General features: G+C 45.8%; 1 protein-coding gene across 2 annotated transcripts in view; it reads right to left on the bottom strand.

The window, feature by feature from the left end:
* The window catches only part of Nt5b (5' nucleotidase B), a 116,731-nt gene that overhangs the window by 65,223 nt on the left and 27,136 nt on the right, over window positions 1–24,372 (bottom strand). Inside the window, exon 3 of one of the 2 annotated variants that reach the window (XM_037426804.2) lies at window positions 2,402–2,425. The exons of the other annotated variant lie outside the window; for it this stretch is intronic. Within the exon in view, the coding sequence (XP_037282701.1) occupies window positions 2,402–2,425 (24 nt within the window). The remainder of the gene's footprint in view (window positions 1–2,401; window positions 2,426–24,372) is intronic. 2 annotated transcript variants of the gene reach the window in all.

The following is a 24,372-nucleotide window of genomic DNA, read 5'->3' as shown; positions in this document are numbered from 1 at the left end:
GGGAATGGAATTACGCCTTTTTGCGAAAATAGAGCACATTTTCGTTGACTTCCTGCTGTTTAAACTTCAAGCATTCGTAAGTCAGACCCTCGAATTTAACAATAAAGCTTAAAAAGGGGCTTGGCTGATTACAAGCATGGTACATTTATAAGCAACGTACGAACTATAATTCTGTCCTTGTATAAACTGTGTTGCTCCAAAGTTTTTCTCTATTCTTCGCATAACTACGGCTCTATGCCACGGTATCCGTCTAGCGGAACAATACGGTAGCGGTGTACCCACCTTACACTTTGTGATTTTTTGCACCTCGGGGGCGCCTCAGCCGCCTGCTGCCTCCACATCGTTCACTTTATAATTGCTTCTGCCGCCGTCGGCGACACGGACGCATATTCTAAAAAGTGCTTCTCTAAGTTGTGATGCGTATTGACTCTGGTGCGATGCCTTGTGTTTACTGCAAGCTTTCGTATACCAGCTTGAACACAGTCTCGCTAGATATTACCCCCCCCCGCACCCCCCCCCCTTTTTTTTTGCAACAGTGTCCCCCCTGCCTACACACATGGGGTGCCTTTGCCTGAAACTCTATCGCAAAGGTCTGTAGGCCAGCAGCGCAGCACACCTTCGTAAAAAATGAACTGTGTGCTGTGTGAACTGCGTGTGAGATTAACTGATGTACAAGATGAATCGTACAGAGAGAGATATAACAGACTTTTGAGTGCATTGGTTCGGGTAGCCAGCCAAAGCAGGCGATCCAACGTATAACGAAGGCGGCGCGTCCCGAATCCCTACGCGACGTTTCGCTAAGTCGTCATTTTAGCATTAATGCAATTAATGCTTAAACAATATTAAAACATGATTCATTTAGGTATCCACTCTCATAAAAAAAGGGCCTGCTTATTCGCTAACTAAATACTAACCATTTACTTGTCAGAAAAAGCACTAACCTCCTAGTAAGTGAAGGTAGTAAAATGCTGATTAGTGAAACTTGCAAGTTTGCAAAGTAGTTCGTGAATAGTGCTGACTCGAATAATTATTACAGTACTTAATTTTTAGTTAACGGGTGTTTACATGTGCACATTTAAAAGGGGGGGGGGGGTAAAAAGTTTCCAGGCTACCATCTCCTGTATTTATATGGAAGTGTGGCCTGGGAACTTTTGACCAGGACTGTACATTGCTACATCAAGATAATTCAGTTACAGAAGTATATATAGGGTAATGAGAGAAGTGCAATGGTCCACGTAGATTAATTAGTGACCACTAATTCCTTATGTAGTTATCATAAAAAGTACGCATCGCATCAATATACTAAAGGCACGAATGAATCACAGACGAGCACGTACAGTGAGTGATACATGCAAACGCGCACATAGAATATCAAGACTTAGGCGGTATCGTACACTGTATAGCAGCCGTTTGAAGGCTATTTATGCTCCTTCTTTGCTAACCAGTACACACAGTGTACTGGTTAGCAGCCATATAATTTAGAAAAGTAATAGAAGCTTCGTACACATCGTCGTCTACCCTTCTATATATGTGTGTCATCACTTAACCCATAATTTTTATTCCAAAGTAATCAACAAAACTAGGTTGGGTCTAAATTGTTTTTAAGAGTGTCACGAATGCTGCAAGATATACGGTGGTGTTTACGAGAGATCTGGCAACGTATGTGGCTTAGTAGTTACTTATTTAAAAAAAGACACCAAAAATCATTCCTGGTTAGTAACGGTAAAAGTTTCAAGCTCTATACTAGCTACGAAGGAGTAGAATACGCTCAAAACAAGTAAATGCATGCGTTTCTAACTGTTTACAATTTTCTTTAAGATTGTGCTGACCATGCAAATGCCACAGATAGCTGGAGAACTTCCCCTTTAGCAACTAGCAGTGTGGTTGTACTGCACGAGATAAGTCACCAAGACACCATACCTCGACCGTGGTAACGTGTTTAGCGTAGTTTCGCAGTTATGCATCTGATGACATCAGCTATATCTTGTTACAATCATGATTAGATCGATAAAACTTTCAAGATATGCCTTTCCTACGTTGAGGAATCGTAGCAATGGACCTTTCAGGCCATTTCAGAAGTGGGAATGGGCCCGTGTACTCAGATTTGGGTGCACGTTAAAGAACCCCAGGTGGTCGAAATTTCCGGAGCCCCCCACTACGGCGTCTCTCATAATCAAATGGTGGTTTTGGGACGTTAAACCCGACAAATCAATCAAGTAAATTAGTCAGACTAAAAATTTGGCACACGAAGTGAAACACGCAACTGTTTTCTAGTTACGTTGTCAGCAGTATCAAGAAAAGAAAATGGTCGCACAAGTGCAAGGAAAGAAATGGGGCGAGGATCGAAGCAAAGCATGACAAACACAGGAACACTCAGACAAAGAAAACAGTTCCGACTCGCCTTGTTCTCTCGAGCAGAAGCATTCTGCAAGGAGAAGGACAACGGTTGTAGTGAAATGACCGAGGCACCAAAAAAAAAACCAACACACAAAATAAGTAACGCAAACATTTACAACCATGCACGCAAGTTGTGCCATATACGTATATGCTATAACGTCGTGTTTTTGCAACGCATAACGTTCAAAAAATAATTGACATAACAATAAATATTGTTTACTAACTATACGTATAACGAATCTATTGTATATGCTATTCGAAAAAAAAGAACAAAATTGTAACATCTTTAACGAATAACCACACGAAATTCACAATTTTAAAATCAAATATAGGCGACAGCCCCCACTGCGTGATTGGTTCGCGAGACATGCAAGGACCAATTACCATTAGAAAACACACTTATGGAAGGCGAACAGAGCCTGTTTCAGAATAAATGCTTTTAACAGCAATCGGCAACACTCCTGGGACAGGAATGTTTTTTTTTTCTGTTTAATGCAACACGCTGGCAAGTATGTACAGCTTTTTTTTTTTGCTTTCCTATTTCGTCATAGTACGATTAAAAAACTATAAAAAACTCAAAAAATATAAATCACGCCTGAACAGGCTAATCAAAACTTATCATACCACACGGTGGCTACCAAGAGTTGCGCTGAAGTCAAATCGACATCAGTCACGAGCTATCAAAATACGCTCAGCGCTTCCAAAGATGATGAGTGTAGATGCCGGGGACACACAAATAGAACATCCCCTCTGGCCAGCGTGGGCGCAATCTATTTCGAGCTGCACACTTGGAAACACGAAAACGAGTGACGCGTCAGCAGTGTCATACACGTAACGAAATGACGTACGCCCCAACGGCGAAGTGTGGTTCGTTCGCTTTCCACTCGGCGCGCAATCTTGGAGCAACGCAGCCAGGCCACGGGCATGAGCCCACTTTTGGGTCAGTATCGCGAAGTCGAGGGCGTCCTCCGAGAGGGTTGAACATCGGATGTTCGTTAGTGCGGTCGCTCTGAATAGAGAGATGCCCTTATCGGCAGCCGTAAGTACGTGCAGGGAGGAGGACAGGGACTGGACGGCGTTGAAACAGCTATATGTTGCCCATCGAGTGGCGTTGGCTGAAAGGAACAAAACAAGGAGGAAGGAGAGAAATTTAAGAGAAAACGTCCACAGCACGGTTCACACAACCCACCTCGCACAGCTGACCCTCGGACGAGGATAAACACACACGCACGCAAAAGAAAACAAACACTAAACGTGCAAGCACATTACAGACATACCGTATACACCGACCAACGCGTGCTGACTCCATATTTCGTCGCTAACTTTACTAACCTGTATATACTAGGGGGGGGGGAGGTAAGTTTATTTACAGAAAGGCAGAGAGGTCGGCCTGAGCGATAGCTTGCTCTAGCCTGCTACTCTACAACCTGTATATACTATATGTACTATATAACTATAGAGATCAGTGTCTTAGGAGGTCTCGAAGTTCGGTGAGTGTATTTTGGAGTTTAACCAGTACATACTATATGTACTATATAACTATAGAGATCAGTGTCTTAGGAATTCTCGAAGTTCGGTGAGTGTATTCCGGAGTTTAATTTTTCGGAAGAAAATTCTGTTTTATCGGAGTTCATGTCTCGTAAATACCCAAATCTCCGAAATTCGGAATTTCATTTTGCCTTAAAAGTTGGTGCGATAGCTTCTTACCAATTTTCCTTCGAATAAAAGTGCGTCGTGAAGAGCTGCAGCTCTTCACAACATATTGTATGTTAGCGTGAAAAGTTTACTGATTCCCAATAAACACGGTGTTCTCCCTGGCCAATCGGATATATATATATATATATATATATATATATATATATATTCAAAATACCTTACAGGCCCACTGAAGGGCATTGAGTAAGGGGGGCATCAGTATACAAACGAAATGACAATAAAGGAGAAAAGCAGACGAAAAAATATATACATATATAAAAGATTACAAAAATCAAGGTGCAGCAGCGTTATACAATACTAGAGTGCAACGAAATCAGGTTGTCACGAAAAATTTCACGGTTACCAATGGATACAACATGATCCGGAAGACCGTTCCAATATGCAATGGCTCGAGGTAGTGATGATAAGTTAAATGCCTGCGTGTGACCATGAATGCGCATAAAACTACCGGCATTGTGAATGCGCAGGGAAGTGCGCGCAGGAGAATAAAGTGGCAAACAGTGAATTTCGTTACTATAAATGTATCTATGAAACAGACATAAAAGAGCAATGTTGCGGCGTATTTCTAGTGACTGAAATGCAAGGTCTTGTTTTATTAGGTTAATACTTGAATGATAGTCGTAGTTTCCGGAGATGAATCTTGCTGCCCTATTCTGGACGGGTTCCAACATATGTACCAAGTAATCTTGATATGGTGACCATGTGGATGATGCATACTCTAGCTGTGGGCGAACATAAGTAATATACGATAATGCGCGTACGTTGGAAGGAGCGTTGCGCAAGTTTCTGCGGAGATATCCGAGAGATTGAGATGCTTTCGATGAGACAGCTGCTATATGCGTAGTCCAGGATAGATCCGGTGTAAGGTGAACGCCTAAACATTTGTAATATGGTGTAGCTGACACAACGGCGTTATTAATCTTATAGTGAAATGCTGAATTGTTATGCTTTCGAGTGAACGAGATTAACTTGCATTTAGAGGCGTTAAGGGACATCTGCCAAGTTTCGCACCACCGGAAGGTTAGTTCAAGGTCATTTTGGAGAGCAGAATGATCATTAAAACATTTAATGTTGCGGTATATGGCGCAATCGTCAGCGAACAACCTAACTGTGGATGAAAGGTTATCGGGCAAATCATTAATGTATATTAGAAAAAGTAACGGACCTATTGCACTGCCTTGGGGAACACCGGATGTGACGTCGCAAAGGTTAGATAAAATGTCGTTGATCACCGTAAGTTGCTGACGCGAAGAGAGGAAGCTTCGTAGCCAAGACAGGATTGATGAATCAATACGGAGTGCGGCCAATTTAGACATTAAACGACAATGAGGGACAGTATCGAATGCCTTGGCGAAATCAAAAAAGAAGCAATCAGTTTGTTCGTTAGCGTTCATATTAAAGTGAAGGTCAGTCGTGAATTCGAACAACTGGGTGTCACATGAGTAGCCTTCTCTAAAGCCATGCTGATTTGAGAAGAAGTTGTGCGATTCAAGGTGATCGTAGATATTAGAAGCCACGATATGTTCCAGTAGTTTGCAAGAGATGCATGTAAGTGAAATGGGTCGATAATTACGGGGCGAGTGCCTGTCACCGGACTTAAATACGGGAATCACCTTACCAATCTTCCAATCCTTGGGCAGTTCGCCTGATGATAGCGACTGGTTAAATAGGAGACAGAGGACGCGGCTGGAAATATCTGTGGTGTTCTTCAGTATTTTAGAGTTAATGTTATCAATACCTGATGAAGTAGAAACCTTAAGATTCGTGATGAGTTGGGCTATACCTTCGGCAGTGACAATGATTGGGGCCATTAAAGCAAAAGGGTGATCTGGAACAAATGGCACATTGGAACAATCTTCCTGTGTAAAAACAGACGCGAAGTACTCATTGAAAGCAATAGCGGAAGCTTCATCAGAAAGCGGCGTTAGTTCACTATCGTGTATTGTAATGTGATTAGGAGACTTGTTGTAGGGTGAAATTATTTGCCAGAACTTTTTGGGGTTATTTTTGAGAAGTGACGGCAAGTCCTGCGAATAATATTTCTTCTTAGCTGTGTCTAAGGCTTTACAATAGTTTTGTAAGCAGACCTTGTATTTATCCCAGTAGGACACAGAGCCAATGCGTTTTGCGGTATCATAGAAACGTTTCTTTTTATTTCGTAATGTTCAAAGATGTTTAGTAAACCAGGGGTTAGTTTTATCGTTGGAAGCAGAGATCAGCGGCACAAGCTGGTCAACTAACTCTAATATTTTTTCTTTAAAAAGAATCCAATTTTCGTTCACGGTTCGAGAGGCAAACGACGGCAAAAAAAGTTCATGATAAAAATATTCTAGCTCCGTCCTGAATTGATGAAAATTAGCACGGTTATAATCTCGGATTGTTTTTCTCACTGAGCCTGTGAAAGTTACAGGTAGGTTGATTTGGAAGTTAAGGAGCTTGTGGTCGCTAAATCCTTCTATGTAAGAAATCGCTCCAGTGGTTTCTGGTGCATTAGTGAAAACAAGGTCAAGTATGTTAGTACCACATATATAGCACCAATATAGCACAAATATGTACCACATATATAGCACAAATCTTGCTAGTTTCATGACGCAAATCGCCCCACCTATCTCTCGGAGAGGACAGGTTGACGTAGTCTACTGTAACCTGAGCAAGGCTATAGTCAGGCACTCACTCTTTTTGGTTAAACTCACAAACTTTGATGTTGACTCGTCTGTTGTGAATCTCTTGCACCGCTAGCTACTTAATAGATCAAGTTACGTTGCCGTAAATAGTGAAACGTCTTCCATGAAGCCCCTATAAAGGGTCGGTATTAGGCCCACTCGTATACTTGTAATTTATGTTAACGACGTTTTTTTTTTTGCAATTCGTTATTATTTTTTCTTGTATGCCGATGACATCAATATATTTAAGCAAATACATTGAGTAAACGACTGTCGCCTGCTGCAGTCAGATTTGCCTTCTTTCTCTGAATGGTGGGTAATCAGTGTGAAAAGTAGAAGTGCCTCGATAGGCTGTCTTGAGGCCCTTTTACTGTTCATCCAGATTACCCAACTACGTGTTTCCATCTGTCGGCTCCCATCTTGATTTTGGATTTCTCTGAATAGCGTGACAATAAGTTCACGAGTATAGCTCGCAAAGCATCAATCGTGTCATTTCCATACTCTGTGAGTACCGTGTCGTATATCTAAGGTTTATGAGTTCAGTGATCTTGGTGTTCTTTTTGATAGCATGCTCAATTTTTCTGCTCACACTAAACGTACTGCCACGCCAGGCCTTCGTTATGTCGGTTGCGTGTGCAGAATCTCTCGAGAATTCAGTTCTCCTACAGCCTTCCAGAAATTGTACACCGCAATATGTCTTCCTCGACTTGAATATGCTTCCGTCATCTGTAATGGCATCACTAAATCTGTCAGTGACGCCGCTGAGCGAGTCCAGAAAAAAATTCACAAGCATTTACAAGCATCATTTTGCTATGAATTACTCTGGATCTACGTTCCAACACCGCCAGATCAATATCATTGCCATCACTTCACTGCCGACGAGATCGCGCTGACCTCTTGTTTCTTTACAAGTTAGTTCACGGTATGATATCCCGTTTTTTGCTTCTCAGATGTGTGGATTTTCGGGTTCCGGGTAAGTTAACCAGAGAGAATCGACCGTTTCATGTACCTTCCAACTTCTTTCAACACCATTCACAGAATACAAAGTCTGTATAATGTTAATTTTCATGATCTTGATGTTTTTCACAGCCCACTGTCATTGTTTTTATCTCAGCTTTGAACTGTCTTAAGATAGTTTTTTTTTACAATATACAGATTCTTCCCTTTCCCATTTTACAAGAAATGATCGCGCACCCCCAGCTGGGTCTGGTCGCCCTCAGCGAGAGAATACTTAGACTGGAGGGGACCCACCACGGATTTTTGCCAAGCACATCGACAACACCAGTCCCAAACTTGAACAGTGTCATTGCCCCGCCGACAGAGGGTGCCATCCTGCAGGCGGCCCTCTCGAAACCCATCCCCAAGCCCAAACATGGATAACGAAACTAACGTCATAACAATGTGGCAGTGGAATTGCGCAGGGTTCGTCAGCAAACGGGCGACCCTGCGACAATACCTAAAAGGCATAAAGGATAAACCCCAAGTTATCACCTTGCAAGAAACGATCACATCATCACACATCAGGCTCCCTGGTTTCGTCACTGTGGCTTCCACTGAAGGGGGAAGAGGGGTGGCCACTCTGGTCAGTAAAAGGTTCACGTGCATTCAGCGAGACCTCGGTCCAGCGGACAATGGGGTCGAGTACGTCATGACGGAACTCCTAGTCGACCCCCCTAAGCGGTGCTTACGAAGGAACAGTATTTTCATATTAAATGTCTACTGCAGGCCCAGCGTACACAGAGCCAGGGCTGGTGGTCTTCTGAAGAAGGCCGTGCATTTTGCCGGCTGTCAACCTCTTGTCGTCATGGGGGACTTCAATGCCCAGCATCAGGCGTGGGGTTACCTCACCAATACGAAGAAGGGTAGAGACATATGGCTCACGGCAACGGAGGAAGATCTGACACTGGTAACCAATAAGGACTTCCCAACCAGGAGAGGGAACTCAGTGTGCCGAGATACAACCCCGGATCTCACCTTTGTCAAGAGTCTGGAAAACGTCAAATGGACCAACACAGCTATCGACCTCGGTAGCGATCATTGCATCATCGAAGTGCTCATAGAGGTTGCCCGCAACAAGACGAGGACCTTTAAGTTCATCGACTGGGTCTTGTTCCGAGCCAACCGCTCCGAGCGCGCCCTTTCCCAGGATGCGGACCTAGACTCTTCGTGCGACGGGTTAAAAGAAGATGTGGCCAGCGCCACCAAAGAGGTGACAACCGATCTGGAGGTGGACAGGATGGACAGTAGGCTCGCGCATCTGTTGGAAGCCAAGCAGGCACTGCTCGCGAGATGGAAGACTCAGCGCCATAACAGAAGACTGCGCAAGAAAATGTCCGAAATCAACAAAACGGTAGGAGATCATTGCAAGGTCTTATGCAAGCAGCAATGGGATGAGCTCTGTGATTCTATGGAGGGCCAACTCAAGACCGGTAAAAGCTGGAGACTCCTCAAACACCTACTGCACGACGGCAACACCAAGTCCAATCAGAAGAGAGCTTTGGCGAAAGCTGTCCATTTGGCCACCGACTCAACTCCAGATGAGGCGATCACGGAGAAGCTCATAGACAAGTACCTGGCGGCCACGGACGATCCGGTACCTCCCCAGTTTCCCGACTACGAGGGGCGCGACGCGCCATCGATGGACGAGGACTTCACCGTGGCTGAGGTCAAGCGGGTTCTCGCATCCCTCAATAGCAGATCCGCCCCTGGGCCAGATGGGGTAACCAACAAAATGCTCAAGCACCTCGACGACGACTCGATCGAGTTTCTTACAGACAAGATCAACGAAATCTGGCGCAGCGGTCTCATTCCCAAGAGCTGGAAAGCGGCCTGCACAGTACTGATACCCAAGCCGGGTAAGGCACCGAGCATCGAGAATCTTAGGCCAATCTCGTAGACGTCGTGCGTCGGGAAGGTGGCCGAGCACGCCATGCTCAACCGCCTCACTGACCACCTCGAGTCTAACGAATGCTATACCCACAACATGATTGGCTTTCGGTCGGGGCTCTCGACTCAGGACGCCATGAAGCTGATCAAGCACCAGGTCATTGACTCCGGCTCCACCGACACCAAGGCGATTCTTGGATTGGATTTCGAAAAGGCTTTTGACAACATATCACACGCCTTTATTCTCAAGAGCTTGTCTGAGTTTCACGTCGGCAAGCGGGCGTACAATTTTGTGCGCTCCTTCCTTTCGTCGCGGTCCACAAGACTGAAGATTGACGATTTTTTGACCCACGAAATTACCCTTGGGCCAAAAGGGACACCTCAAGGGGCGGTGATCTCCCCGACGCTGTTTAATATCTGCATGATCAACCTGTCGAGGGCCTTGAACAAAATCCCGAACATTAACCACACGATCTACGCAGACGACATCACCATCTGGTGCCTCAGCGGATGTGAGGGTCAGGTCGAGAGTGCTTTGCAAGAGGCCATCGATGCGACGGAGCGCTATCTCATCCCCACCGGGCTAAGGTGCTCGCCCGCTAAGTCCGAGCTCTTACTGTATAAGAAGAGGCCCAGAGGCGGTTCTCACCGGTCCTGGAAGCCAGCAATGGAAAGCCACATTACGTTATTCACCGGTAACGGCTCCCCAGTTCGGCGGGTGGACACTATCAGGGTCCTTGGAATGTTTATCGAGTCTAACGGAGCCAATGGAGCCGCCGTCAAACGCATTTGTTCCAAGACCGAAAGCGCCCTCGGACTGATTCGAAGAATCGCTAACAGGCACCGCGGAATCAGGGAGGACAATCTGATCCGGATTATCCACGCATTCGTGCTATGCCACCTCGCTTATTCGGCGGCTATGCACAACTGGCTCGAGTCGGAGCGCAACAAAATCAATGCCCTAATCAGAAGAGTCTTCAAGCTGGCCCTTGGCATTCCCGTTCGAACGCACACGGAAGACCTCCTGAAGTTGGGAATCCACAACACGTTCGAAGAAATTGTCGAAGCCCAAGAGTTTGCACAGTTTGTCAGACTGTCTGGCACCCCAGCGGGTAGAGCCATACTCGGCATGCTGGGACGAAACCCCACGGTTGTCGGTCCTGACGCTGTGAAGCTGCCCAACGACGTAAGATCCAAGATCCAGATTGCGCGGATGCCGCGCAATATGCATCCAACCTACAACGAAGCACGAAGACGAGCCAGGGGTAAATCTCTGCTCGCCAGTGCCCGCTTGGACAAGGATCGAGCCTGCTTCGTCGATGCTGCTTCGTACATTCAAGAAGAAGCATTCTCCTCAGTGGTCGTCGACTGTGATTGCAGAGTCATCAGCTGCGCTACCATCCGCACTTCTAGTTCCAGCGTTGCAGAGCAGGTTGCCATTGCTCTTGCATTGACGGACGGTGTACATGACACAATTTATTCAGACTCCAAGGCCGCTATCAAGGCCTTCCAGATGGGCATGGTGGCTCCCCAGGTCCTACAGATTATTCAAAAAGTCAAAGACCTCAAACATCACTCATTGGTCTGGTTTCCTGCGCACCTTGGAACCATTGAGGGTGCCTCGCTCAATCCCAACGAGGAGGCGCACTCGGTTGCACGAGGTTTGACTGACCGTGTGCCGGGTAACGCGTCATCTCCTGGGCGACCTGAGCCTCTCTGCTCCTACAACGAGATATGCAAGCACCACTATCTGTCAAGAAGACTGCTGCCTCTACCACACTCCTCGCTATGCAGGGCCCAAGCTGTTACTCTCCGACTGCTACAAACTAACACTTACCCGAGCCCTGCGGCACTGCACACAATGTACCCTGAACGGTTTCCAAGCCCGGACTGTCCCCTGTGTGGTGGTTATGCGGACTTCGAGCATGTACTGTGGGGCTGCGCCTCTGCCGGTCCCCCTTTCACCCAAGAGGAAATGAAGCGACTCATTAAGGCCCAGGACCAGACCTCTCAAATCCTGGCCGTCCAGAGGGCCCGCGCGAGGGCCGTCAGGTTTAACCTGATGGTCCCCGAGTGGGCCTAGCCAGGTGACGCTGAGTTTACTCGCGTCTATTGTGGACCGAATAAAGTTGTTTCACTCACTCACTCACTCCCATTTTTTCAGGAAGCCTTCCACATAGTTGTGTATATTGCCTTTCTTTTTCACTTCCTTTTCATGGTTCTCGTCTTGTCTTCGCATTTTTCGCTGATTTCTTTTTCTCCGTGTGTTTTCGCTCTTTTTATTTGATTTTTTATCATTCTTATTTTTCCTCTAGATTGTATAGCATTGTTTAGTTTTGCTTTATTTTTTCGTGCACCTGCACTAAGACCGCATGGTTGTTCCAGGGCACGTTAAATAAATTATTATTATTATTATTATTATTATTATTATTATTATTATTATTATTATTATTATTATTATTATTATTATGAAATCTTATATATGAACGTGAAAATATGCAGACACATTAAGTGTATTATAAATGTCTGGAAGGTTTGAACGCACATATACACACAAGCACAGATACTTGAATGCAAGACATTCATATGTTGGTTCGTGTTAAAACATTTAAGCTTGTTGTAATAGACGCAAGCATATACTTTACTACGAGGTTGCTGCAGCTCATGGAGGTGCGCTCCGTTCGAACAATGACTCCCAGCTTTGAAAATGCCCTTCGAACGATGAAAATGCCGCTTTAAAAAAGCGGCTAAGTTTATCGGATCAGTCCGAGTTGCGAAAAATGTTACCGGCGAGTGTTTATTGGACCTTATCCGGCTTTATCTGAAAACACGGAGTACTAAGTACAGCACACCTGTAAACGCCGCGGTGTCAGCCAATCAGGTGTGTCCATGGGCGAAGCTGTTCGCGAGTAAAACGTGCGGTTGACCGGTGCTAGTATAATGAATCGCCACTCACAAAAGGACGGAGACAATAGCACGAGGACGTCCAACAGTGATCTGGCTCGTTCATTCAAAAAAAAAATATCGGGTATTTAAGAGTGTTCATGAATTCATATGTAGGGTTTAACGTCCTAAAACCACCATATATGATTATGAGAGACGCCATATACTGGAGGGCTCCCCAAATTTCGACCACCTGTGGTTCATTAACGTGCACCAAATCTGAGCGCACGAGCCCCGCCGCGGTGGTCTAGTGGCTAAGGTACTCGGCTGCAGACCCGCAGGTCGCGGGTTCAAATCCCGGCTGCATTTTCGATGGAGGCGGAAATGTTGTAGGCCCGTGTGCTCAGGTTTGGGTGCACGTTAAAGAACCCCAGGTGGTCGAAATTTCCGGAGCCCTCCACTAGGAGCGTCTCTCATGATCATATCGTGGTTTTGGGACGTTAAAGCCCACATATCATCATCGTCAAATCTGAGCTGACGGGCCTACAGCGTTATTTGGGGAGTGTTTCTGCTAACAATAATCGTCGTCTGCTTCGAGTACTTTCCCCGCGCTATCGCCACGGTTCCGGCAGTTCGCGGTCGCGAAGGACGCGCGCGTTATCAGTGTGGCATGCATCATTCCCGTCCGAAAAGTGGCCGGGTTTTCAAGAAAGGAAACGCGAGCAAGTCAGCAGACCATTATAAGTTGTGCTGCAAGACTAACTCCCCGAATACTCCATTCTTTCTTCTTAGAGCGTTGTATTCAACGCCGCTCATGGCGAGACAAGAAAGCACTGGAATTTCGGTTCACGCGCAGCCTTTGCTGAGATGAATTCCACTCAAACAAATGCGACACCGGATCGCGGCGTGGGAAAATCTGCGTTGAGGGGAAGCGAACTTGCTCGGCAGCTGGCGGTCGCCGATGGAGGCAGCGAGTAGTCTTTCAGAAGCAAATCGCCTAATAGGGCCGAACCTTGTCCGCCACGCGCAGATTCGCAGATGTGAGACACACACCCCAAAAAGAAAAGAAAAAGAGAGGTGGAAGAGGGGGGGGGGGATTTCTACAATATACGAACATCAATCACAATTGCGACAACACCTAGAAGCACGAAGCCATTATACCAGTCGGAGACTTCCACGTATTCGTAGCGGAAGATCAACCCAACCAACTCAAACGAAGTGGACCGAATCACCGCTATGACTTCAACTTGCGCATTATGGACCTTGTGACCTAGCTCTGTCGTCGGCTCTCACTGTCCGCTGTCATAGAAAATCATTGCTATAGTCGGAACATATCTGTGTGTATGTGAATAAAGCAAGGTATACAATAGACGAACAACAATCATAACTGTGACGGAACGATATAAAACATACAACCACAGACCCCTTATACAAGTCGCCGCGACTGAAACGTAGAGATTATGTCACTTTGTCACTTTCTGTCAATTTATGTCGCTTCTTGTCACTCAATTACATTATATACACGGGGCGACGTACGGTTATTCAACGATGCGACACCCAGAGCTTCGCCTATCTCGTCATGATTCACTGCCGAGATGCGTGGATTTTTTGTAACGACACAACGACATATTTGTCTGTACAAGTGAAGCTGCTGTGGCGGCTAGTTGGTATGGTATGGTATGGAAAAACTAGATTTAGGTTCGTCGGGGCGTGAACTAGCACGTAGCGGGCCGCTCCCACGTCGGGGCAGATAGGCCTAACCTCTCCGACTGGAAACTACTCAGTTGTTAGTACACTCGTCACCTCGTCTCTCTCTCTCTCTCTCTCTCTCTCTCTCTCTCTCTCTCTCTTTTTTTTTTTCGTCAGATCCTGGCAGCACCAGCAGTGATGCTGTATACGTAGAACGATTGCAGTCTATTATGCAGAACAGCATAACAATGTTTCTGCGGCTTTTTCAATGCTCCACGCGTAGATATGTATACATGTCTGAGTTCATATCATTTTGCCAAATATTGAAGTCTCGCAAAAGAAAACGCAGGGACTCGCGATTCGGCCACAGTAAAAAGAAAAGAATTACATCGATGCGTAAGCGGTTCCTCGCGAAGATTGTAAAATCCTTTGATTCAATCAGGCCATCCATGTATATACAGAATGGGTAAACGAAAAAGAAATAATGATTTCACACAAAACGCGATTTCACTTTCGATCCATGCGTGAGTTACTGGAGCACACGATTTCTAAGCACATCACATATGCCATAACATCAGTGAGCACAAAATTCTTTGACGCACGCTATCAACATGGATTACGATAGTATATCCGCAGTTTATACGCAGCTAATAGACTTCCCTCCCGACATTATGATTGCAATAAATAATAGAGAGCAGATAAGAGTCGTTTCTGAACACTACATGTCCTATATGACGTTACATTTAAGGGAACCTATAGACGGGGTCTAAATTTCCGGAGCCCTCCACTACAGCGTGTCACATAATCGTATCCTGGTTTTGGGACGTAAAATCCCTATTATTATTATTATTATTATTATTATTATTATTATTATTATTATTATTATTATTATTATTATTATTATTATTATATAGACGGAAAACTCGGCTGGATAAGGCAGCCTGATGGTCTATTCATGTTACTGAATCACAAACGCCTATATTTAGTGCTTGTTCTCAGCATTTCCCGTCCTGCAGGCCTGCGCTGATCGGCAAGTTTATTCGCCACAAAAGAAAGTTCTAGCCAATCCTAAGACAAAGCCCTCGTTAATAAGACTTTCAGCGTTAGGGCTGGCTATAATTCATACTCTTTCGAACTAAAAATTATAACTAAGGACGATGTAGTGAATATGCACCCGAATTACTATAAAAAAGAAAAAGACAAAAAAAAACCATCACCGTGTAGGTGCTCATGCTGTAAACTGAGAATGTGTTATGAGAGCAAACTTCCCCTCCATCAAGAAACGTTGGCCTGGTGGGCTGTAGTTAACTTGTATCGCATCTCAGAAAAGATACAGCGCGTATATACGAGGATGAAGTGAAGAAGAAACTAGACACCACCTTGAACGTATAACTCATAATTCATTCAGAAGGATCCAAACGTATTTACACTGAACGAGCTGACGAAAACGCCCTGGAATCCAAACAATAACAAAAGACAAAAGTGAAGAGACTACGGCAGTCATTGTTTCTTATTCAAAAATAAAAAGTGAAAAAAAAAAGTCAGACTGATCCTCTGAACGCAGATATGCAATAAGCAGAGCGCGAAATTATGTATCTTCAGGTTTATTTATTTATTTATTTATTTATTTATTTATTTATTTATTTAGTTATTTAGTTATATATTTGGTGTTTGGCTTTGAAAGCACTGTCATTGGCAGGTCTGTAGCTTAGCGTGTATGTATAACGGCTGCTCGTTATAAATGAAGCACTGCAGTTGTAGTTGAGCGCTGCGTCTTGTCTCGGCATCACTCCGTCCCCGTCTGTGTGCGCTGTATAACCTTTCCATCTCACAAATAGCACGCCAATGAAATTGAGCCATCTCGCAGAATATAGTAGAGTGGCGGCTCTAGCGTGAACACCTGTCTCAGGAACACTACTCCTTTGAGAGCAAGCTACATTGCCGTTATAGTCCAAAGCTTTGCAGCCGTGCGTAACTTGAGCTCAACACACTACGCACGGTTTCGTTCGTACACACATATGTATATCGAGCACATACGAAAGCACGGTTGTTCGACCATGTGTCGTTCAATCGGCGGCCGCACTTTCACCTGATTTCGTTCACACGACGCACCACAAGAAGACCTATTAACAGACAAACAAAGAGAGAGCATTTCGCTCACAACACTACACCGTGCGCGAGACGCCGAACGCTCCCAAGAGCGGAGCCCGCCAAGAAATGGCCGGCGTTTAACCGCATCCGACAAACGAAAAGTCGGCCACCCCGGAGGCGACGGCGCTTCACCTTCGCTCGCCTCATGCCCCGCGGCTCCTCACAAAGGGGAAAGCGACCAGCAGGAATGCTTTGCCGAAACCTCGCGCGTCCCTCTCGATCCGCGCCCGATGCGGCGGCGGCGTATGAAAAGAGAGGGAGCCTCCGCAGCTTGTCTCGCCCCGGGCCAGCAGAGAGAGATATTTCTGCTACGACGAGATTTCTGGCCGATTGTGTCGCGCAATCGGCATTTCCGCCAGACCGCTCGCGGGACTGCCGAGAGGAAAAAAGCAATATACTATACGCGGGGAGGTCAAATGAGAGCGCCGCGAGATCCTCTCTTCGGCTTCCCATATTTACGGACGCACGCCACCACAGCGGCCTCCCGATGACGGCGCAGTGCGTTACGTCGCGTGCGACGCCGGCCGAGACGTAAGCGAGAGAGCGCACGCCCCTGTCCATGCCCTCGCGCCGTGGACGCATGAAACATTCATAAGGCGTCTGGTGGCCACATTGCAGCGTCTCGTTGGAAACGCACCCGTGACGTCGGCAATATGGCGTCAGCGTCCACTTGAGTGCCACTTCGAGGGCCAAACAAGAGTGTTTAGACAAGAACGGCGGCGGACGCTCCCGCTGCGGCGAGGCGAATTTACGGCCGAAAAATGCCATCTCGCATTCTCAGTGAGCCTCCCTTAGCGTTAAAAGGCCACAGCGATCGCGCTTATTGAGTAAACGAACATGCGTTGCGGTTCAACATCCTTATACTGCTGTACATTATCAAATTTATTTTATGTTTCTCTGCCAGAGCACACGGCCGCTAGTCAGCAAGACCAACCTTCGAAGCATTTTTTTTTTGTAAGTATAGTACGTCACGGTTTCACTTGGCACACAGCCGAATCATTTTAGTCTCCTCAGTTGAAGAATCTGCCAGTTGCGGACGTCAAAGATGTGACGTCCGCACTCTCGACGTTCGGAAACCCATCGCTCCCAACGTCACACTGAGGCCATGGGCCGAGAGAGGAATAATATGAACGAGGCTAGCCGAAAGAAGTCCATTTGTCCAACAGCGTCAGAAGCAGTGCTGCCAGACCGAGAATATGAAATCCGAAAATCTCGAAAAGTAGCGGAAAGAAAAGTAGGCAATTTCGGTCAGATGTAGAATAGTAGCACACCGAGGAGCCACATTACGGAAAAAAATCTGCATGGACCTGCTTATATACAAGGCGCTGTCCCTACCAAAGCTGCTTTTAGTAAATTTAGGAACAAGAAAAAAAAATTAGACGACGCGTATAAATGACGCAATTAAAAGGCGCTTTCATTAGCATGCTCAATGACCAAATATCCCCCCTCCCACAAAAATGATCACAGAATTAGAATTGTAGCTGTATAACAAGTACAAGTTTCAGTACACTTTATCAATCATTTTTGAAGTCATACCAAGGCTGAAGCTGGCCAAGTGCCTCAGTCGCATTCCGAGCTCTATCCAGAAGAGAGACACGGGCGATCCTGAGGCATTCTGTATCTAAGATCAGTTTTGGTCAAGGCTGTCGCCAGGATACCTAGCATACTATAAGTACCTTAGCGACAGCCCTCACCAAAACTTTGTAAGAGGCCATATATGGCCTCTTACCAATGATGTACGAGCACCTTCATAGCTCCCTCTGAAAGATGCGCCGATAGGGTTTCTGCCGGACAAATCTTTTTAGTTGCGATCTTCGTCCAGAAAGCTACGACCAGTTTACGCATACGTTGATACCTTTCACTTGTAGATACCGTATCACTCTTTTAAAAAAAAGGTAATAGTACCCGCTAACTTCGGGGTAGTAATGGTTTGTCCCATATGTTACAACCCTGCTATAGTAAGTGCAGTCATATAGTAACGGCGAGAGTGGTAGCTGTTACTACCTTTGCCGTTACTCACAGCATTTAGTAACTTAATACCCTAGCCGTCACTAACCATAGGTAGTAACTTTGAAAGGTTTTAAGAAAAAAAAACGGCAGACCTGTGCGGAACGCGCAGCACAGTCACGGCGAGAGCTAGAAGAGCGGCCTTTCAGAAACTTTTCTGAACACTCTTCTGGATCCTATGTACAAGCACACTGCTGGGTACCCATGCCCCATAAATAATCATAAATTTTGTGTAGTCGGCCAGCATTCATTATATGCTATCCTTCGTCATTCTTCGGAGAAGCGTGGTATCCGCTACACACTTGTTAGAAATTTTGTGCATTTTTTTGTGCCGTGGCTGACGACGATGAAGAAATATGCAGGAAATTGGTATATATCCCGGCTGCGGCGGCTGCATTTCCGATGGAGGCGGAAATGTCGTAGGCTCGTGTACTCAGATTTTCGTGCACGTTAAACAACCCCAGGTGGTCGAAATTTCCGAAGCCTTCCACTACGGCATCTCTCATAATCATATCGTGGTTTTGGGACGTTAAATCCCACGCATCAATCAAGGAAATCGGTATGCATCACGGTTAATAGGTGATCAAGAAAAGTTTTATCGTGAGTTGGAGCATCGGACGACCCAGTCGTTACGTAATTCGCATTGTGTGACGCCTGGCTGTTCTTTTTATGTTCTAAAACGCTTTATTACTCATATTAACGCGATTCATTTCTCGACATGAAGCCTGCCTATATAAGGCCAGTTTAGAAACAAGTTCCAAACACTGGCGTGGCTCAGTGGTGGAATACTGGGCAGGCAGGCAGCAAACCCGGGTGTAATTGCTGCTTTTTATTCACCGATTCCCCCCCTTCGATACTGGTAACGGACACCGGCGGCGGCGGCGGACAACTGCGGCGCCGCGCGTGACCCGTGTTCTGATCTCATAACACCTTTCGCTCTAAAAAAAAGTTGTAAGCTATACTAAGTTGTAAGCTATGTCATACCGTCTTCATTTTGCCACATTATTTCTCCATTTTTAATACTGGTCAATTAATGTCTCATTACTGCACAACTTCGGGCGATCTTGCGTCGTGTGCCATGAACACGAACAATGCGTAGACGTTACAAGTTCACCACGCTACTGTACTAAGTACGCGACTATTGGAGTATACATAGCCCCTACTTTGAAGATACATGTCTGGTACCGCTTAGAACTTGCGTTTCTGGGTGAATTATATAAAAAAAAAAATTCAATTCTAGAGCAGTATACCGTACTACCTCGTTACAAGTGTTTGGGAACATAGCACAAGACTTTTGAATAGCCGTATTTAGAAGAAATGGTATGTCTATTTACTATAAAAGTGTCACAAGAAAGCATTATCTACAGCGGCTAAAACAAGGTACCGAGCTCATTAACTTCGTTTCAGAGCATTCGGGTGGTTCACTGTGCTAATATGTCGACGGTTAAAAGGTAATAATCGTTTCTGATGTTTTACGTGCCAAAACCAGGAGATTATTATGAGACACGCCGTAGTGAGGGACTCCGGATTAGTTTTGATTATCCGGTTAATTTTGATTCACCTGTCACGTTAGTTTGATCTAATTTCCTAAGTTTGTTGTAATTGTCTATTGCAACGGGTAGCTTATGGTTTATGAACTTGTGCTTCTCTGTTGACAATAGCAGAATGAAGCTTACATATTTCGGTGCCGTAATTTAAAACAGTGTTTTTTTTTTCGTTAATAGATGAAAAAATTGTGCGTCATATTTCAGTTTAATCGTGATACGTCGGGATGATTTCTCCTAAATTTAATACAATTGGTATTACGAACTATTTTAGATTCGATAGTAAATATCCTGGTAGCAAAAAGGTAGTAACGGTGCAAGAAACTTAGTAATGACTGCAGTTACTACCTATTTCATTCCAGTTACTGCGTTCTAACGTAGGTAGTAAACAGGTAGCAAAACGTTAGTAACGGTCGCAGCTAGTAAACGTTTAATAACGTAGGTAAAGAGGTAGCAAAAGGTTACTAACGGTCCAAGAAAAGTAGTAAGCGCTGCAGTTACTACCTGTTTACTTGCAGTTCCTATCTTTTTACCAACTTTTTAAACTAACCCTTCCATTCACAAACAGGAACTTCCAGATCCGTTGGGTGAAACGAAAACGCCCCCAGGCTTAAAAGGTAAAGAGCGTGCGTATTTAAACCAGCTGGTTCAAACGTTGCTGGGGAAATAGTGCGAAAAACAGGACAGGAGATGGGACAAATCGGCGAGCTCAATTGCTTTCGACTGATCTCTTCTCGTGCTGCTTTTCGCCGATGTTCTCCAGCAAGCTTGTAAAGATTTGAAGATGCTGTGGTCGTTCAGTGGCCTGAATATTTGCATGAGTTGCGGCATAATACGAGCCGCGCATATTTATATTCAATTTTTTACAGACCAATTATTTCAAAAGTATCCAAGTAATTACAAGACAAAATTTTTACCGTCGACAGCCTCGAAAAGTAGGAAATTTGATGCGAAGTAACCAACTCTGGCAACTCAGCAGCGCAGATGCGCCTACCCCTGATATAGAAGTAATGATTGATGCACGGCTAAACGGCTTGTTGCTGTAAAAATCTTGGCGTCTGCCCTGGAAAGCGTGCCTGAAGACAAGCAGCGGCCGGGACCGTTGAAGTGAGCAGGGAAGCAACAACAACGCGACGTCTGCCCTGGAGGGCAAGCGGTGGCCCCACGCGATTGCCCGTCTGCTACGCACGCTTCGCGTCACAAGTGGCCCGGCCGCACGGGAAGGACGGCGACAGCGAAAACACCGGCCATCTCATCGTCCGCGCGCCTATCGCCGCTTCGTCAGCCGCACTTCCTGCCACGTCCGTCCAACAGCGTTTGAGAGGCGAAAACTTCCTTCTGCCTGCCAACTGCGTGTAAATGCAATTAGTGTTCTCTTTTTTTGTTTATCGATCGACTAACTAGCCAATCCGCACAGCTAAATACATACGTATTGGAACCCATTTGATATTTGACGCAAGCGAAGATGCTTTTTCATTGTTTTATACTTTTTCATTGTTTTATTACCCTTGCGTGTGACTGGCGAAATAGGCCTCACGCAAGTAAGTGGCGCCACCAATAGAGTTTCCTAAAATTAACAAGCGGGGACTCTGTCGCTGCGATCGTTCAGCGACCATGGGAATGATGGGTATAGTACACACATTTGCCTGGTCTTCGTACTTGCGGGCGGCGAGTCGTACTTGCGGCTTCGTTTAGTGCTGTGTTTCGGTTCTGTTTTGAAAGAAATATTCAACCCTTTTGAACTTCGTGACCCGATTTCGAAAGGTAAGTCTAAAAGAATAAGGTGGTGAAGTGCAACCACTGAACATTTGCTGATTCTTGTTTCGTGAGAAAATTGCTCCAAGAGTCACGAACACACACGGAGCCAAAAGCAGGCAAGAAGTACGAAGATTAGACAAATGTGTGTACTACCCATCATTCGCCCCGCCGCGGTGTTCTAGTGGCTAAGGCACTCGGCTGCTGACCCGCAGGGCGCGGGTTCAAATCCCGGCTGCGGCGGCTGCATTTCCGATGGAGGCGGAAATGTTATAGGCCCGTGTGCTCAGATTTGGGTGCACGTTAAAGAACCCCAGGTGGTCTAAATTTCCGGAGCCCTCCTCTACGGCGTCTCTCATAATCATATAGTGGTTTTGGGACGTTAAACCCCACATATCAACATATCAACTACCCATCATTCCCATGCTCGCTGAAGCACCGTGCGTTGCAGCTCCCATAGACACTAGCGCCAGAGTCCCCTCTAGTGTATATTAAGAAACTCTATGGCACCACCGCTCTGCAAGAGCACAGCGCCAATGTGGCCCCTTCGCGCACATTGACTCTCTCCCCTTCTCGGCGTGTAGCTTGAAGTTCTGTGTGGTGACCCTGATGAGTGTCGGTACGCGCGAGATTATCAATGCGAAACCTTCGTCTGAAGTATTCCTAGATGCTTGCTTATTCGTCCGTAGCCGCAAACCGGCAAGCGCCGGTTTGCGGCTACGGACGAATAAGCAAGCGTCAAAAATTAGTTCAGGCGAAGTTGCCCCGCCGCGGTGGTCTAGCGGCTAAAATACTCGGCTGCTGACCCGCAGGTCGCGGCACCGAATCCCGGCTGCGGCGACTACACTCACGATGGAGGCTAAAATGCTGTAGGCCCATGTGCTTATATTTGCGTGCCCGTTAAAGAACCCCAGGTGGTCGAAATTTCGGGAGCCCTCCACTTCGCCGTCTCTCATAATCCCATGGTGGTTTCGGGATGTTAAACCCAACATATAAATCAACTTAAAACGAAGTTGCTTGCTTCGCGGTGGCGACGTGTAGACCACAAATTTCTCTCTCTCTCTCTTTCTGTCTCTCTCTCTCTTTGCGTGAGATAACTTCAGAGAGTCTACGGTCCGATGAAAATCTTCGTAAAATGCGTCAGATAAAAGAATACCGTGGAGTACAACGTGCATTTAAAGACGAGCAAACTTTTTTTTTCTCCTTGGTAGGCGATAGAAAATACATTTATCGGCAGTCTGGCACGTTATTTGTTCTCGCCGGTGTGCATTAGCAGAAAGCTGCGACAGTTTAAAAGACGTATATTAGCAGCGATAAAAAAACCGAGACCGCACGATGTGCCCATCTGTTTATTTTCCAACGCTGTCAGTACGTGAAACGAGCGCAGTATATATCTGATACGCAATATCCGATTACGTTTGAAACCCTCCACGGATTTTTTTTTCTACTGCGCAGATCTGGGCGTGCGCATTTGAGCAGGCTGGTTACATTTTCTGAATTTTCCGAAAACACTTCTGTGCAGGCATAAACAGATTGTGTACTTTTTTTATAGTAGTTATCATCGGACGAAATAAAAAATTTCTAACTCATTGAATATGTAAGGATGGAGTTCATGGCTCGTGCAAGCACGATGCAGCTTTGACCCTGCATGTCAACAACCACCAACAATTGTCATGTATTCACCTGCCGCGTGCTTATAGCAGAGGCATCCAACCAGCGCTTGATTAAAAAAAGCTCACACAATATCGACGGAGTGAATGATGATGAGTGGGGCGAAGCGTCCATCTGTCCGTGTGTCTGTGCATGCGTTCATGCGCCCGATCGCGTTCAAAAATGCAGATGGCGCGCGGGTAACACCGACGAGACGCGAGCCAAGGAAGCCGATCCGCAAGCGTTTTCAACGCACCCGCCGCTCTGCTTCGCCCATGCCCCACCAACTATCCACCACGTACGGCGACTATCCAGGAGACTGAGAGAGGCACTCGTTCTCCACGTAGCCAGGTACAGCCCGCGCAGCAACCAATCGGAGAGTAGCGGTACAGCGCCATCTAGAATATCCTCACTCAACTGCAGTTTGTATGTACTTATATGAGACAGCCCCGTCGATTATACTGTTCGGGAGATACTGCCTTCTATTTTTTTCTCGTCTCTTCTTCTCTCGGTTACGTGTTACACATGACAAGATTACACTAAGAGGAGATTCACCCCTCAAAGTCCATCAGCAAACTGCGAACGTCTGTTTACACCTTTCGAAAGAATGTTCTTTAACATATGCACCAGTGTGTTCCGTTTAGGTCGTCTCATCATAAAGCCGACCCTCAACATATGAGCACAACCGACAAAGTGAGCACTGTAGGTTACTGTTATATGTCACACTGCTTGCCACAAATCTCAATTCGGCCTGTAATTAAAAGAAATAAGGGAAACAACAATGTGTCAGTATTACCTGGAGCAGTAGCGCAGCGAGCAACTGCGTTAGTTGGGGTTCAACTGTGCTTTGTGTATATTCGTGCATGCATTTGTATGTGAGCTTGTACATTTTACGCAAGCAAAATTAAGTATTGGGGGTGGGAGGCGGATTGGTTGTGCCCTCTCACCCCGCCCACTTGCTGTGCCGGTGATGTGGAGAGAAAGCTAAAGTAACTATGCGAACATACAGAGGACATCTTCGCTTCCGAACA

Source organism: Rhipicephalus microplus, chromosome X (genome assembly GCF_043290135.1).
Source record: "Rhipicephalus microplus isolate Deutch F79 chromosome X, USDA_Rmic, whole genome shotgun sequence".
NCBI classification, from domain to species: Eukaryota; Metazoa; Arthropoda; class Arachnida; order Ixodida; family Ixodidae; genus Rhipicephalus; species Rhipicephalus microplus.
Note: the sequence above shows the minus strand (reverse complement) of the source record. Positions and strands in the feature narration are given on the sequence as shown.